General features: G+C 24.4%; 3 protein-coding genes across 3 annotated transcripts; 1 reads left to right on the top strand and 2 right to left on the bottom strand.

The window, feature by feature from the left end:
* Positions 1–892: 892 nt before the first annotated feature.
* Positions 893–2,607, bottom strand: LOC128955499 (cholinesterase 1-like). Its single transcript, XM_054301175.1, has 2 exons — positions 1,608–2,607; positions 893–1,524 (listed from the first exon to the last, which is right to left on the bottom strand). The coding sequence occupies exons 1-2, from the start codon at positions 2,605–2,607 to the stop codon at positions 893–895; spliced, it is 1,632 nt and encodes a 543-aa protein (XP_054157150.1).
* A 4,445-nt stretch (positions 2,608–7,052) lies between these two features.
* LOC128955497 (ATP-binding cassette sub-family G member 1-like) lies at positions 7,053–10,697 on the top strand. The gene is made up of 6 exons (XM_054301174.1): positions 7,053–7,241; positions 7,336–7,927; positions 8,182–8,383; positions 8,472–8,551; positions 9,043–9,501; positions 10,174–10,697. The coding sequence occupies exons 1-6, from the start codon at positions 7,053–7,055 to the stop codon at positions 10,695–10,697; spliced, it is 2,046 nt and encodes a 681-aa protein (XP_054157149.1).
* Positions 10,698–13,949: 3,252 nt separating this feature from the next.
* On the bottom strand, positions 13,950–18,394 carry LOC128955496 (G-protein coupled receptor Mth-like; the record flags this gene model as incomplete). The annotated part of the gene is made up of 3 exons (XM_054301173.1): positions 13,950–14,642; positions 15,653–15,959; positions 18,179–18,394. Coding segments are annotated over 3 exons (1,104 nt in total), but the record flags the coding sequence as incomplete, so codon positions are not given.

Raw genomic sequence — 18,394 nt, 5'->3', positions numbered from 1 at the left:
TTCTACAATTCATCCATAGCTACATGTGTTGCACGTGTTTTACGATAGTATGGCCGCCAAAACAGACACTCCCGGTGCCGCAGACCACTGGCCAATATATTATTATCGGTATTACTATTTATTTCAATATACTTACGACTAAAATGATCATAAAGTGGCCAAACATTGTTGTTGTTGTTGTTGTTATTGTTGTCAATATTTCTAAAATTATTGTCGGGTTTGCTATCATTAAAAAGATTATTAATAAAAAAATAATTAAAAATCAATTTATGCGATCAATTATTATTCAATCTAAATAAATATTTTGTAAAAATTATTAGTATAATATTTTTGCTAAATCTTATAAATCTCATTAAATATATATACAGTATATAATATATATATGTATATATTATAGTGTTTTATTAAATACAAAATAATTATACAATAAATAGATCAAATTATACACAATAAATATGTGTATGTTTGCATTACAAATGTCCATTTACTAGTAATCGGCTAATATTGACAATACAATGTATAAAAAAAATTTATATAAATAATTGCATAATATTTCAATGATAGCTATAAATACAGTATATATTATATATATATACTGTATTGTAAATACTATAATATAGTAAACATATTTCAAGATTAGATAATAGGATTAGTAAACATATAGTACTGTATATATTAATAGTATATATATATAATAGTTAATATGAAATTCACATAACTTTATTAATGTAATAAAAAATATAAATACAATAATAATGTATCCATAAAATTAATCACTTACCGTAAATAAATAAATTGCATATAAATAGTACTAAACTTACAATATATTTATACTTGTAATTAAATTATAATATTAATACTAATTATAATTTGAAAAAAATAATTATCATTTTTACCCATTAGATGCAAAACTTGACCAACTTTTCATCATATTTATCGACAACTGTAGTTCAACGGGAGTATACCGGTCGGGATACCTGAGCGGTAAACCAAATACATACTGAACTTCATCGAAATGCGGTGAACCCATCCATTGACCCCAATGATTGTCAAACTGTTTGATATGACTGAAATGATAGTACCAGACACTGACGCCGCCAGCTTTGGACAGCTGGTCGGCCATGAATAGCGACGGACAGTTGAACATTGAATCGCCAACAATATTGGCCAACGATTGCCGTACCATTGGATAGTCGTCTTCGTTGTCAATTGTCGACATATAATAGTCGATTATCTCATGTAACTGTCGATCGGTTAGGACATCCAACCACCAGTTCACTGCTGATGCCCTAATAAACTCGATGGCCTCCGCTTTGGTCATATTGATTGGCGAGTGTCTGGCAAACAGTTCCGGTACACCCATAAACAGTATGGATGCGCCCTCATTACGATTGGTACCCAACAATACCTCCCAGTGCTGCCGATGATCACTGACCATCTGATAGTTGTCCAACAGTTCAATGGGATGTCTGGGCAATAGCTTGTTGTTGTCGTCGTCGCCATAAACCAGTTGCAGTGCAATACCTGTACAGTCCTTCATATATATTAATATCAATATATATATACCGGACTTAGTGTATGTTTGGTAACAATAGTTTGGGACATACCTTTAGTGTAGATATCAGTGTAGACATCCATAAGCTGATCGACTGTCAGCTGTCGCATACAATTCAAGTCAATGGTGTGATCATCATCTTTGCGCAGACAATTGGCGTCCGCAGCGATACGCCGTGACTGTCGGACGGCCAGTTCTGGCGAAACGCCGCCGATATTATGATACGGACTACCGCTTTGCAGGATTGCCCGCTTGAATAACTGGCCCGAATCGACGGACAACAAGTGCAGGCCTATAGATATACTGCCAGCACTTTCGCCGAACAGTGTTACCGATTGGGGATCGCCGCCAAAACGGTCAATATTTTTCTGTATCCAACTAAGTGCCAATCGCTGGTCATGGACTGGCAAATTACCCGGTGCTTCATCGGTGCCACTGCCGTCGTAGAACAAACCGAAAACACCGGTTCGGTAATTAAAAGTAACCACAACTACATCGCCAACAGTGGCCAATGCTTGGCCGTCGTACGCATCGATATCAATGGATCCGGTCTGGAAAGCGCCGCCATATATCCATACCATTACCGACCGCTGCGGTGGTGAGTGTAGGCCAGTTTGGGCGGCGGTTATATCTGGCGACCAAATGTTAAGATAGAGGCAATCCTCGGATCCCGGCTGTCGACTACTCCACGGCATCTCATCTAACGAGCCTTGAATGTAGTTAACACAAGGACTGGGCATTTGACTGGCATTTCGTATAGTCGTATGACTACTGGTGTTCAGGTTGTTGTCGTCGTCGACAATGGGCACCGGTTTCTTGAATCTTAACTCACCTACCGGTGCTCTGGCATATGGTATACCCAAGAATACGTTGACATCTTTACCGAGAAATTGCTGTTTTTTACCAACGATTATGTTATTATTATTATTATACTTATTATTTGATAGTTTTACTAAAACTGGTTCATCAATGGCACAGTGTATGAGTTGAGGAAAGTTAGTTATTAACGATAGGAAAGTTAACAAAACTATTATTATTATTTGTAACAGCATTTGGTTTACAATAAAACAGTGCTTTGAATTAAGTTTTATTATTGAAAACATTTTTTTCCTTACAATAAAAATTTACATATAATATATAAAAATAATTTTTGTATATTAAAACTTTAATAAACTTTATTACACATACATTAGTATTAATAATAATATAGTGTGTGTGTGTGTAATACCTGTACTATTATTACAAACACGTGTGTCAACACTTATTATATAATTATAATATTAATTGTTAAATAATAAAAAATTTTGTTAACAAATAGCAAAAAATAAATAAATAAATATTATTATTATGCTTATCAAAACTGATTTTATGTTGTTATATAATTTCAAGCTAACATACAAACTTATATATATATTCAATATATAAATATATTTATATATATATATATATATATATATATATATATATATATACTGTATATTGTATAGAGTATCTGTGTTTTGTGATACAGAGTATAAACATATATACAATTGGCATACAATTTGCTAAACACTTAAAAACTACACTTGAAATTAACCGATACTATCAATAGATGTGTGTGTATTGAAAGAGAGAGAGAGAGAGAGAGAGAGAGAGAGAGAGAGAGAGAGACTGATGACTGATATGCAAGCAAAATGTTATTGAAAATTAATGATTAAAGTTTTCATATATTGTAAGACAATAGTTGCACCAAAAATGTTAGAGTAACTAATGTAACTATTTTTAAAAAGTTATTATATAAATAGTTGCTTTATGTCACTTATCAATTCAATATATATATATATATTTATATAATTGTAAATTGTATTATGTTTCATTTGTAGAATAACACAATAGGCAAAAAAAAATCATAAATACAATCACAAAGATTAAATTTGAATAGTGATAACAATATCAAAAAAAAAACAAAAATTATATAATTATTAATTATATAACTATTAATATTATTTTGTATTGTATCCTACACAATTTGTTTATTCATAAGCTATGAATCATAGCACATGTTATACTGTAGTTATGCCATTGAATTAATTAATTAATATATATATATATATATTGAATATATATATATTTAATTAATAAATACTAGGAATATAAAATTATTTGTTGCATAGATATCATGTATTTTTTTATTGTATAACTAAACACTTACACACACACACACACACACACACACACACACACACACACACACACACACACACACACACACACACACACACACACACATACTGTACATGCATATACAATATCTTTCATAGTATTTCATATATTGTTTTAAAAAATATTTTCTTTATATTTATAAATAATTTTTTTAATATCAATATTCTAGAAATAAAATTATATAATATTTAAAAATATAAAATGTACAAAATATTTTATTCATTTTTTGATTCAATTATTAAATTAAATATTAAAGTATTAAAATTAATTTCATTGAAATACATTTAAAAAAAACAATTTTATTATTTCACAATTTTGTTTTTATTAAAACAAATTAATTATCATTTTTATCTTTACTTAGCAAACATTTATTAAAATATCAATAAATTTTTAAAAAATTGTCCATTTATTTTTAATTATATTATTTTTATTTATGATAATAATACAAATATATATTTAATACATTATTAATTTAAATTCATATGATATTTAAGTACTCTATGATAATAATAATAAATATAAATTATATTATATTATATATATATTGAATATATATTGAAAACTTTGAAGTTCAACATTAAATTGATTTTTTTTTATTATTATTAATATTAAAAAAAACTTATGTCTAACATTTAAATTAAATTTTTTCATGCATAAATTATAATGTCAAATAACTATATGATATTTAACTTATTATTTTATTTATTTTTAAAAAAATTAACTCAATAACTAAAATAAAAAAATGTTTGTATAAATATAGTTGAAAAAAATCATTAATATATCTTATTTCAAATAATAATTTTCAATAAGACTTCTACACATTATTGATGCAATAATTTTAAGCAATTTGTTTAAAAATATATATATACAGTATATTATGATATATATTAATAAATTTATGAATAGTTGATTTATAATATTTAAACTAATTAAATTTCTAGTAAAATATTTAATATATATTCAATATTATATTTAAATATTGTGATAATAACAACAACAAAAAATACATTTTAAAATAAATTATAGTACGATATTAATAAATAAAATATAACAACATTATAAGTTGAATATTATTAAAATTCATCGGGTAAGTTATTTTTATAATTTATAATTTTTTGTTAAATTTAACTAATTATTTTAATTTTATTACTTAAAAAAATTATTTATAATTTAATATGAATGTTAATGTATTATAACTTTTAAAATTTTAATAAAAACTAATTATATAATAATTTACAAATATATTAAGTTTTTAAAATAAGATTATACATTATATTATATAATTAAGTTAATATTAAAACTAATTATATTTAATTTAATTTAATTAAGCTATACTATAGAATAAAATATAAAAAAATTTTAATACTATAATATAAACTATTGATATATTAATATATTTATATATTTGAAAAATATAAAACAAAACAAAAACTTACATTAAGTTTATTTTGTGTATACATTAGTCGACATTCAATATTTAAATGTCAAACTATTTTTAATAAAATTTTGTTTTTTTAAATTTTTTATTACTATTACTATTATTATTATTTGTTTGGCAATCAATTTATTACAGTATTTATTTATTTTTTTGTTAACCCATAGAAAAATTTTCCACAATTGTCTGTCAATCACTCTAAAGTAATAGTTGGCAATCATTTTTGATATCTAATATGATATTATAATAGATATATTTTTATTTAACGGTATTATTATTATTATCATAATTGTTATTTTTATTTTAATACAGTAGTAAAATATAATTATAAATAATAATTATACAAATTATACAAATTTTTAATCTATTTCTAAATACTATTTATAAATTACTTTTTTATATAAAAAAAATTAAGTTTTATTTGTAATTTTATATTTCTCACAATTTTTTTGGAGAACAGTCTCAATGCTAGTCTAATAGTAGTTAATAAATATAAAATAAAATTATTGATTAATAAAATTTATTGTCTTTAAGATAAAAGTAATTTTATTTATAGTTTATAATTATATGTAGTTTTCAAAATATCATTAGTATTATATACTGTATATATATATATATATATATTAATGATAACGTCACACAAATTATATATTTTTTCCAATATTTATTATAATATATTTGTTTAAAACACATATTAATACTGTATTGTATAATAATAAGTTAAAACAAATATGTATTTTTAGCATATATTATCTGTAATACAATATTTAATTAAGTTGTGAATAATATTCAACAAAATTAGTATTACTAATATTTTTTGTTTAAAAAATTAATAGACAAATTTTATTACTTTATTATAATTTTAATTTTTTGTTGTTGTTGGTTTATTAATCAAATAGTTAAAACAAATTATAATAAAATTGCTTACTATTAAGTTTGTATTTTTTGTGATCAAAAATTTTAATCAAAATTGTGAATAAATATTTTTTAAAAATTATATTTAAAATTATTTTAAACTATAATTTAAATATTTTATTTGTTAACAATAACAACAAAATAAATAAATCAAAACATATTTATTTTGCGTGATAATAATAATAATAATATTATTATTTATTTTAGTTAAAAATAATCATAAATATAATTTATATAATTATGACAACTTTTAATAATAATGATAATACAGTATTAATGCTAATAATGACAATTTATTTGGAAATAACGTCACATTTTTTTTGATCAATTATAAATAGTCTGAAATAAACCAATAGTATCATTATTTTTTTATTATTAATTTAAATATCAACGTTATAGTAAAAAAAATTATAATAATAATAATAATAATAATAATATAATTATCATCATTTGTAATAAATAAAAATGTCTGAAGGTATAGATATAAATAATTTTTTATGTATAAAAATATATTAATAATTTACATACAATTTAAAAATATACAGTATATGATATAATTTATATTTTATATACTATATAATATATGTGTCTTATTTAATGTGATTATATATCATATACAGTACTGTATATATATATTCAATATTTTCATTTATCATATATATATAATAATAATCAAATTGCACCGGTATATAAATTAATATTTATATATTAATATAATAGAAATTTAATTTTATCTATTAATTTATATTACATTAATGGGTTGTAAGCAAACAAAAAATTAGCATTTATTTAATTTTAAATTTTTAAGTATAAATTATTTTTAATTGATCAAATGAATTAATTGTGTGTATATATTTTATCCCCTACCCCACCCACCCCCAAAAAAAATCATTTTTCAAATCAACTATTTGGACGACAGCCCTAAACTATTTGGCTGCACCTGTAATGCACGTCAAAGTAGCGCCGCTCCGGCGAACCGAGTCTAGCGTACGGCAAGTGGAGATCATTTGGCAGAATCTGACCTATTGTGTGACCAGAGGTCGGTCGGTGGCCGAAATGTTGGGCAAATCAAGTGGCCAGAGTCGAGTGAAAACCATACTGAACGGCATCAGCGGATCGTTACGCAGCGGACAGGTATGTGTGTGTGTGTGTGTGTGTGAATGGCCAGGTATTAAAAAGTTATAACATTATTACTTAATTAAACCAAATTAAACAAACAAATAATAAGATGATGGCATTGATGGGACCGTCCGGTGCTGGCAAGTCGTCACTGTTGGAGTGTATATCTGGCAAACGTACAGTCGGTGTGTCCGGCGATATCAAAATGATCGGCAAAGATAGGCTGAAAATCGGTTTTGTCGAACAGTTTGACCATCATTTGGAGCACTTGACGGTCAACGAGTCGCTGGTGTTTGCCTCCCGACTACGTAACGCCGACCGACGGTTTGTTAACCATCAGAACACTGCCCAGACTCTCATCAAAAAGTTAGGTTTGGATGGCTGTGCCAATACACTGTGCATTAGACTGAGCGGCGGTCAACGTAAACGGCTGTCCATTGCGCTGGAATTGGTCAGCAAAGTCGATGTACTCATACTGGACGAACCGACTACCGGTCTGGACAGTTCGGCCACTACGCTGACCATTAACGCTGTACTGGCGTTGACCAAACAACGTAAACCAATTGCCACCATAGCTACCATACATCAGCCGAGTGCTCGGATATTTCAATTGTTCGATAGGGTATACATACTGTCCAACACAGGTGTGTGCGTGTTTGACGGCCCGCCCCAAGAGTTGCCGCAAACACTATCGCTAGTCGGTATGTATTGTTGTCAGTCGTTGTTGTAGTTATTGTTGATGATTATGATTACAATTATAATTATACAATAACTAAAATTAATTAAATTATAGATAAATAAAAATTAGTTTTTCAAAAAAAAGTAATTAGATTTTAGTATTAGATTTCTAATAAAATCAGATAATTATCTAACAATTTATTATATACTATAATAGTTAACAATATTTAACTAACTAACTAATCTTTAATTTAAAAAAATATATATTATAACCTAGGTCTAAGTGTGCCCAATTACTATAATCCGGCCGATTTTATCATTGAAGTGGCATCGGGTGAGTACGCCAAACAGTCTATCCATTTGCTCAGTCACTATAACAAAGAGTCCAATAAGACACGATTTGACGATACCTACGCTGATGGCGATTCCTATACGACTGTCCTCAATGCAATACTGGCCGAAAAGTCAAGGAAATCCATGTAAATATATAGCACACATATATATATAGTTTTTATAATAACATACCTGTTCTCTCTGATTATTTATTTTTTTGTTGTTGTAAAAAAGGCCTCACTTTAAGCAGATGACAATTTTGGTTAGACGTGTGTTTAAGATAACATATAGAGATCCCGATATTGTCATAATAAGTATAAATATATATAAATATATAACTAATTAATAATATATTAAAAACTATTTTTTTAATTGAATTTTATTTTTTATTAATTAATTAATTTTTCAATTAGAGGTTTATATACACAAACAAAATCTATCTATAAGATGACCATGTTAATTTTGTTTATTTTTTTGTATTTTGTGTTATATAGTACCGTATATTATATAATACAATTATTATTATTAATTGACTATTACTATGGATTTTATTATTATTAATAAGATAATTAATTGTTTTTATTTTTGTTAAATTAACAAAATTGCTAATTTTAAAACAAAAACAAAAAATTAATTATTTGAAAAAATTTTAACCTAGAAAAATTCTAGTTATTTATCTATTTTTTAAATTTATTTATTATATACAGTTATTATAAATCTAAAAAATTAATTAATTAATTAAATGATTAAAAAAAATTAATTTTGATTTTTTTTTTAATTTTATTACTATTTTTTTAAATTATAGGATTATTTACGGTATTTCCGATGGCATTCATTATTGGACTGATATTTGGCAGCAGTGTTGGCCAACATTCCGGTTGTCCGCCAACTAAGCTAATGTTATGGAAACTGGATGTAAACGAGTTGTTCGATAAGTTTCAGGAGGACAGGTATGGCCTACAGGAGAACCTGGCGCTAATGTTTCTCGTAATGATGATGTGTATGTTTGCCTCGTATACATCATTGGTACTATCGTTTCCATTGGAAATGAATGTAGTTTTAAAAGAGTATACAAACGGCTACTACAGTGTACTCGCCTATTATGTTAGCAAATTGTTTACCGATTTGCCGTTTTGTATTATAACCAGTATATCGATGACTACTATAGTCTATTTTATGACTGGCCAACTGTTTGATACATATGAACGACTATTCTATGTAAATATGATTAACCTATTGGTATGCATGACCGGGCAAAGTGTCGGTATGTATAGGAAAATTGCATTCAGTATATACAGTATATATATATCTAAAAAAAACAATATAATATTAATTACTGTACAGTATATTATTTACACATTAATATACAATTAATTATGTTATTATATTTTATTATTTTTAATAGGCTTAATTTTTGGTGCACTATTTCTAGAGGATGCTAACCTAGCTCAATTTGCATCGGGCATCGGTAACATATTAAAAACTATTGATATTTCTGACCTAACCTTCCTCCCAAACCCCAAACACACACATACATACATATACAGTATATACAAACACATACACAATAGCAACAAAATAACTGCATATTATATAATATATTAACATTTATAATCTATCATTTAATCTATCCATTCACCCAACCAACTAACCACCCAACCAACTAACCACTCAACCAACTAACCACCCAACCAACTAACCACTCAACCAACTAACCACCCAACCAACTAACCACTCAACCAACTAACCACCCAACCAACTAACCACCCAACCAACTAACCACCCAACCAACTAACCACCCAACCAACTAACCTCCCAACCAACTAACCACCCAACCAACTAACCACCCAACCAACTAACCACCCAACCAACTAACCACCCAACCAACTAACCTCCCAACCAACTAACCAACCACCCCATCCACAAAAAAATCCAGTGATACTACCGTTGTTTATATTTGCCGGCTTTTTCCGAAAACTGTCGCTAATGCCCAGCTATTTGGTACCGATATCGTATGTATCGTTTTTTCGCTACTCCCTAACCGCCACACTGATAGCCATATTCGGCTTCGACCGGTGTCCGTACGAAAATCGTTTGGCCGAACTCGATATCGACACAACCAATCTGACCCGACCCCAGTGGCTCAAACTAATGTCACGTATGTACGAGTTTCAGTCGTTTATGGGCGACGGCGACAATTCGGACGAGTCCAGCGAAGAGCAAACAGGTATCGGTACTACCGATGGCCGCAGAGATCCGGAAACAAATTTGATGCTAATGTTTGGCGGCAAAAATGCCGTCGGCAACAATAGCGAGCGGTCATTGATTTTGACACAATTTGAAATCGCCGACACCGATGAGGCGTTTTGGTGGGAAATACGGTTATTAATATTTTTTGTGTCCGTCATGTATGTCCTAATCTATTTGGTATTGAATTGGAAATTATCGCGAAAACGATAAACTTTTTTTTTGTATAATAAATATTTTTGTAATAATAATAATAATATTAAATATTTATATGATATATATACTGTATATTAATAGTTTAATACATATACATATATTAGCCATACACACCACACACGTGTTGCACATTTGTATACATGATATACATGTAAATTATATAACCCCTAATATATATATACTGAAACTTTATTTGATAGTTATATTTATGATATAACTATAAATTATATACAGTATATATATATATGATTGTTTGCTAGACTTTTAAACATACTATCAAATTAATACATAATATATTATATTGTTATTGTTGTTGTTAATATTATTATTATTATTATTAAATTAAAGGTTATGTTAGTTGAACTGTCTTATACTGATATCCTCGTGAGTGTACAGTATTTTTACTTCAACTACTGGTGCCGATAACCCCATACACTTAATTTTATATCATAGTATATATATATTATTAATATTTGTGTACTTTTTTTGTTTGTTTATATATACATACATACAGTACACACACACACACGAGGATATAAAATATTTATAGGGAAAAAATCGCTATTTATTTAACCGCTTTGTTTATCTCTTAAAATTAATCATTAATTATATCTCTATATATATTTATTTTTATTTGTTAAAAAAAATAATCATCTTAAGCAAAATAATTTTATATAATTAGCTATTTTTTTTATTTTTAAAAACTATATGATTGTATTAATTAAATTAATAATATTTGTTTATCGACTTTATTATTATTTAAAGAATTATTATATTTATAATTTATATTTATATATAAATAAAACATAATTATATTCTTATACTGTTTATTCTGATATAATAAAAATATGTTTTATTTTTATTTAAATAAATTTAAAAATTTAATATATATTTAGATTTATTTAAATTATTAATTTAAAAACTTTAAAATATAATTACATATTTAATTAAAAAATACATTATAAATTTTTACACATATTATTCATATATAGTATTCAAAATAATAAAATAAATACAATTTATAATTGATTTTTTTTTGAGTTGTTAATCTAGTATTTTATATTTAAGTAAAAATTGATTTTTTGTTATTGTTGTATTTTCTATTATAAATTTATAAACTACATAATAATAATATTATTAATAATAATAATAGTAATCACTTGACAATTAATATTATAGGCAAAAAATATATATTAGTGGATATATATAACCGATCATATGATGTAATATAAAAACAACTATAAATTGTAACTTAATTTATATATATTATTGTATATATACTGACGTATAATATATCATTTATGTTTATTTTGTTGTATTATAATTTTCATGTATTGTACTACTCATGTGATCAACAAAAAAAACATTTATTAGGATTCAGTATATCAATTATATATATATATATATATATAATTATATATATATATAAATTATAAGACATTTATAAAAGCATTTTAATTTGTTTTATTTTTTGCTGCTTTTGTATATATTATATTTGTATTGAAATTATTATACAACAAAAATATTTTTTATATATATATACATTAGATTAATAGCATTGATTTAAATTCAATTAAAATTAGTAGACAAAAATAGCTTAATAATGATAAAATCAGAGACAACAGCAAATATAATTGAATGTATATTTATTTTATTTATTGTTCAAACATATATACATACATAACAAATACATGTGATTTGGAAATGTATTAAATGCTTATATTTATATATATTGAACCCATAGAGATATCATTATATCATAAATATATATATATATATATAATTTATTTATTTATATATATTTTAAATAAACTTTATTAACAAATGTTATATTATTTTCCGAAAATGTTTTTCCTAATTGATTGTAAAAATATAAACTAGATTTTAATCAACAAAGATTTTAATTAATTATTTATTTTTATTTTTGAAAAATACAGTGACTTTTAGTATGAATTGAAAAAATCTTTTTTTTATTATTATTTATTTCCAACAAAAATATTTACAAAATCTAAATATACATACAATACATAACATACAGTTTATTAGTATATTTGTGTATATTTATATAATATATATTATATATATGTGTGTGTATTGTATAAGCACTGGAAAATATAGAGATATAATGTAATTTTTTAAATTTTTTAATTAATTAATTAATTACATACATATAATTATGTATAGTGTTATACATATAAAATAAAAATGTTTTTTATTTTTTTGGTGTTGAAATACATTTACTATTATTTTTTTTATAAAACTGTCAAAAATAAAGCAAAATATATATAGATTTTTAAAATTTTTTGTTCATTTTAATTAATCATCATTTTTTTCTTTATTTAGTCGTTAAGTACATAATAATTAAAATTTTTTACAATTCAATAGCTAATTGTTTTTAAAGTTTCGCAGAAATTTAAGCAAAATATATATATATATTATAAATATAATTTTTATTTTATAATATAAATCATTTATATATTTATATATTAACTTTCACTTAAATATGTGACAAATATTTTCTGTTGAAAATTTTCCATTAAAATTGTTGTTTTTTTATTATTATAAATTTATAATTTTTAATATATAATTAACAACAAGTTTAGCGTAAAATTTTCAAAACTTTTTGATTTTTGTTTGTTTTTTTCCTCTCTTATATATTATTTAGTAATTATTAATTATATAATTAATTATTTAAATATTTTTAATTTTTCTAATCACAAATTCCCGATTTAAAAATCCATTTTATATTAAATATAATTATATAATAATATTATAATAATTTGATTATTTTTGTTGTTGTTGTTGATGATGATGATGATAATGATAATATACTGCATTAATTATAGTAAAATATATATAATAAATGTTATGATTTAATGTGTCGTAAATTAATTTGTTTTGACATTTAATTTATATATATTAATTAAATATTACAAGTATATAATATACAGTATATGATAGATATACAGTACAGTGTGTGTGTGTGTGTGTGTACTGTAATATAAATTAGTACCAAAACATACAGTACTCTACTCTAAAAAAAAGACATATATAAAGTATATTTGAATTATTAACCAAAAAAAAAAATAATAACAAAATCATATTAAATAAATAAATAAATTGTTTTATTTGTTGGTGTTATACAATAACACATGACTTGTATTTATGATATGACTTCCTCTAATGGGATGTCATACGAGAGAGACATATAATTACATATATTGGTATTTAAGTGGACATACACTTCCCTGTCTGTCTGTCCCTGTCCTAACCCAATCGATATTAGGGAAATACCCCTAATCCAACCCTCACCCACCCGGATGGGTGGGTTGACTGGAGGGGTCTAATATCAACCCCTGAACTAGAAAACGGGTAGCGTTTTGATGGACGCCGACGCCTGAAATGATCGTTTACTTGACTGTTGTCTATGAATACCGCGATTTCTCAGATAAAACACCCGACGCTTGAGGGACTCGTATACAGATTTTTTGAGCGTTGTTATGGCCAGTATGAACAGGCCCTGACAGGCCAGGAATAGTTGGGCAAAATACTGGAACCAGATTTCGCATATAAAACTCGATATAAAATAAATGACCCAGGCAATGCCCAACAATATCGATAGTTTAAAACACCACATAAATCGTTCCCTGAATGTCGCTTTGTTGGCCAGTTCGGTCTCACCGGTAATACGGTTCAGCTTTTGTAGGGTTTTGGCAAACAGTATAATGTTGACAAACATTATCAGACAGCAGGGTATGGTCGACCACATTAGTATTGCAAAAAACTGTGATAATCCGCAAACTAGTTGGCCGTATAGGGGTTTGAGTGCCGAATCGCCGGCTACGGTATAGTCGGCGCCGATTGCAATGCCCACGATTATGGCCGGTGTCAGCCACGAGTAGACCGAGTATTTGATGAACAGTGAGGTCCTCTTGTGGTAACCTTTTTTTATTGTTGATTAATTAAAAAATAATATAATTAAAAAATAATAATATAATTAAAAAATAATAATATAATTAAAAAAATAATTAAATTTTTAATAAATTAACACATAAAATAAATTTATAAAACTATATATATATATAGAGATATTATTATTATTATTATTATTAGAGAGAGAGAGAGAGAGAGAGAGAGAGAGAGAGAGAGAGAGTATAATAATGATAATAATTTTTTTGAGGTTTTAATTATATAGAAAAATATAATTGAATAAAAATTTTGTTTAATTAAAAAATTACAGAATATTTATATATAAATACAGTATAATGTACTAAATGTTTTGTTTATGGGAATAAATTAACAGTTATTTATGGCCATAATTACTTAAATAATTATTTTTGTTTTATTTTTTTTTTGTTGAATAATGCCATAATTTTTACTTAACAATAAAAGTACAGTACTTTTGTATTTAAACAAAATAATTTCAATTAATTATTAATAGCATGTTAACACGTTTAAGTGTAAATCATATACTAATAAAAAGTATACTTTATTTGAATATAAATTTATAATATAAAAACTAGACTTTTTATCATTAATATTTATAGCATATTAATAATGTATTTACTATTGTGTGTAACTACACACACACACACACACACACACAGGTTTAGAGATTTTCTAACCTATTATACTAAATCAAAACATGAAATATATAAATTTTATATGAAATACATATATATATATATATATATATATGTGTGTGTGTGTGTGTGTGTGTGTGTGTGTATTTGTATAAATAATATATTTATATATAATTTATATATATATATATATATATTAAAATAAACTTAAATATAGATATAATAATCAAGATAACTGTCAAACACATACACATAAACACACTCATACATACATACATATATGTATTACATAATTTATATATCTCAGTCTAGAATATACATTACTAATCGATTAACTACTGTATTACAAAAACAAACAAACAAACATACCTTTAACTGTTGTGGACAGTTGGTTTCGGTTTGGCTGATGAAACGTCCAATGGGTATCAAAGGCCAGTACCGACATCCAGCAAAATGCTACTAATATGAAATAGTGTCGACCGATGCCGACAACAATACACCATAGATTGTCGCGCGATGTTTCCGTATGATAGGATAGTATGAGAAATAAATTGGTCACCAATAAAGACAATGATAACGACATCAGACATTTGCCGGGAAGGCTCTGCAGTTTCGGTACAAACCCGTAGACCGACAGCTGTATTATGAAACTGAGTATCGATGCTGTCATACATATCTATATACAGTATAGATAATAGTATTGATTGTCAACGACAACCAAAAAAAAATTTGATAAGTTTTTAATTAATATTTCGATATATATATAGTAACATAAGTGTCATATAGTTATTAAATTATTGATTTAATATTTTTTTATAATAATAATAATAATTTTGTTATCAATTATCGATTATGAGTTAACAATTTAATGAAGAAAGCAATTAAGTGTTTCGTAAGAAACAAATTAATAAATGTTTCTTAAGATATATCTATCTATCTATATATGTATATATATATATATATATATATATATATATATATATATATATATATATATATATATATATATATTATTGATTTATTAATGTTATATACTCTCATGTAATGATTGTTTGTATTATACATAGAATAAAATTATTATTAAATAATAATATAAAAAAAAGTTTGCCATCAAATTTCTAATACTCTAGTAATCTATAGATCGTATGACTATTTGGTAATTGATTTTGTCAGACAACGGCACAAATGGTTATCAACTAAAAAAAAATCTTATGTTTGCTGTGTATGTGTGTGTGTGTCAGTGGTTTACTCAGTGAGTGAGTAAGTGAGTGAATGAGTGAGAGAGAAAAAGAGAGAGAGAGAGAGAGAGAGAGAGCAATTGGTCGTAAAAGTTAGACATTTAAGCAAAAAACTTTTATGTAATTGATTTCAATTGAAATTTTAATGAGTACTATACTATACTTAATAACTATAAGACATTATGATATTATTAATACAAGTTTTAACTGATTATTATTATAATGTTTGTCTATATAATTAATAAATACTATAATATGTTAGTAACTATACTATATTTTATTTATAAATACTGTATACTATAAATGTATTAATAAAATATATATTATATATCTTTTTTTATATATATATATTATGATAAATGAATTCATTTTATATGCAAATTAATGAATGAATGAATGAAATGATAAACTATTCAAATATTAAACTATTTTTTTAATATTATTTATTTTAATATTATGTTTGATTTAAAGTTTAAAGTTTAAAAATAAATTAAATGATTTTTTTAAAAATTATTATTTATCAATGAATCAAAATGTGTATAATTTTTTATTATTAGTATTATTTAATTGCTTTAATTTTTTTTAATTGATGTATACATGTATACATTGTGTAGTTTGATATTTTTAGATATTTTAATAAAGTAATCACCATGCTTAATTTAAATTTTTTTATATAAAAATATATATTTTTGTCAAATATTAATATAATATAATAAATATGTTAGGTATTAATAAAAAAATAAAATAAAAATATTAATGCAAAACACGTGTTATAAGAATATTCCTTAATATAAGTTCAATATTTGTTATTTATTGTATTATTTTTAGGAATTTTTTGAAATATCAATTTATTATTATTATTACTTATATAATCTATAATAACATGTATGCAACTTATGTTGTAAATAAAAATTATTATATGTATGAAATAAAAATAAATATACAAAAAAATATTAATAAAATAATACTGCAGTTTAAATGTCATATTGAATATAAATATAATTTATATTATTATTATATATTTAATAAAGATTTAAAATACTGTATTTAACATATAAATAAAACATAGTTTATGTAATTTAATGATATTTTCAAATATTAATGTATACTTTTTGGATTATATGATCTAATATTAAATAATATATATATAAATTTTACTTTAATTATAATATACTCTATATATATATATATATTATATACTATTTGAATTAAATATAAATTTACTTTATTATTTAAAAGTTATTACTATTATTATTATTATTATTTATTAGTTTTGACATTTTGTGCTATAATACATAATTTTAATTTATGATATATATTAAAAAAATAATATTAAATAATAATAAAATCCCAATAATACTGTAATATTCGATAATTTTATATATTATTAATAAAAATAATTTTTTGTGTGTATAACTTAATTATTATTAACTATAAATATCTAATAAAAAATAATTTAATAATCAAACAACGGGTAAGTTATACATTATATATATATATGACTTATAAATAAATATTCCCTAAAAAAACAATAAAATAATTTATTGTACAATACTTTACAATAATTATAAATAGATATATTTTTATTTTAATATACATTATATATTATTTGATAGCTTATGATATCATAAGATATTATTAATTAATGGCTGAATACCTGAAGGCTTAGCTGTTGTAGCGATGAAAACGTTAGATGAGAGCGATTATAGCAAACAACATAACTGTGTATATTATATATGGAATTATGTGCTAATTGATTATCACCATCAATAAGATGATTACCACCACTACCACCGACACCAGCACCGGTAGCTGTATGATTGGTATACAATAGCCAACCACTATTGTTGTTAGTGTTGTTGTTGTTGTTATG

The sequence above is a fragment of the Oppia nitens genome, unplaced genomic scaffold (assembly GCF_028296485.1).
Source record: "Oppia nitens isolate AA-2021 unplaced genomic scaffold, nextdenovo-longstitch-racon4-pilon3 scaffold2_pilon_pilon_pilon, whole genome shotgun sequence".
Classification (NCBI taxonomy): Eukaryota; Metazoa; Arthropoda; class Arachnida; order Sarcoptiformes; family Oppiidae; genus Oppia; species Oppia nitens.
Note: the sequence above shows the minus strand (reverse complement) of the source record. Positions and strands in the feature narration are given on the sequence as shown.

What these genes read in the sequence shown, in the direction of transcription:
- LOC128955499 (XM_054301175.1), bottom strand. Translation starts at nt 2,607, where the DNA reads ATGCTGTTACAAATAATAATAATAGTTTTGTTAACTTTCCTATCGTTA. An exon ending in CACTGATATCTACACTAAAG is followed by an intron (nt 1,525 to 1,607) that starts GTATGTCCCAAA and finishes AGGACTGTACAG; the next exon opens with GTATTGCACTGCAACTGGTT.
- LOC128955497 (XM_054301174.1), top strand. Translation starts at nt 7,053, where the DNA reads ATGCACGTCAAAGTAGCGCCGCTCCGGCGAACCGAGTCTAGCGTACGG. An exon ending in GAAAAGTCAAGGAAATCCAT is followed by an intron (nt 8,384 to 8,471) that starts GTAAATATATAG and finishes GTTGTAAAAAAG; the next exon opens with GCCTCACTTTAAGCAGATGA. An exon ending in TCCCGATATTGTCATAATAA is followed by an intron (nt 8,552 to 9,042) that starts GTATAAATATAT and finishes TTTAAATTATAG; the next exon opens with GATTATTTACGGTATTTCCG.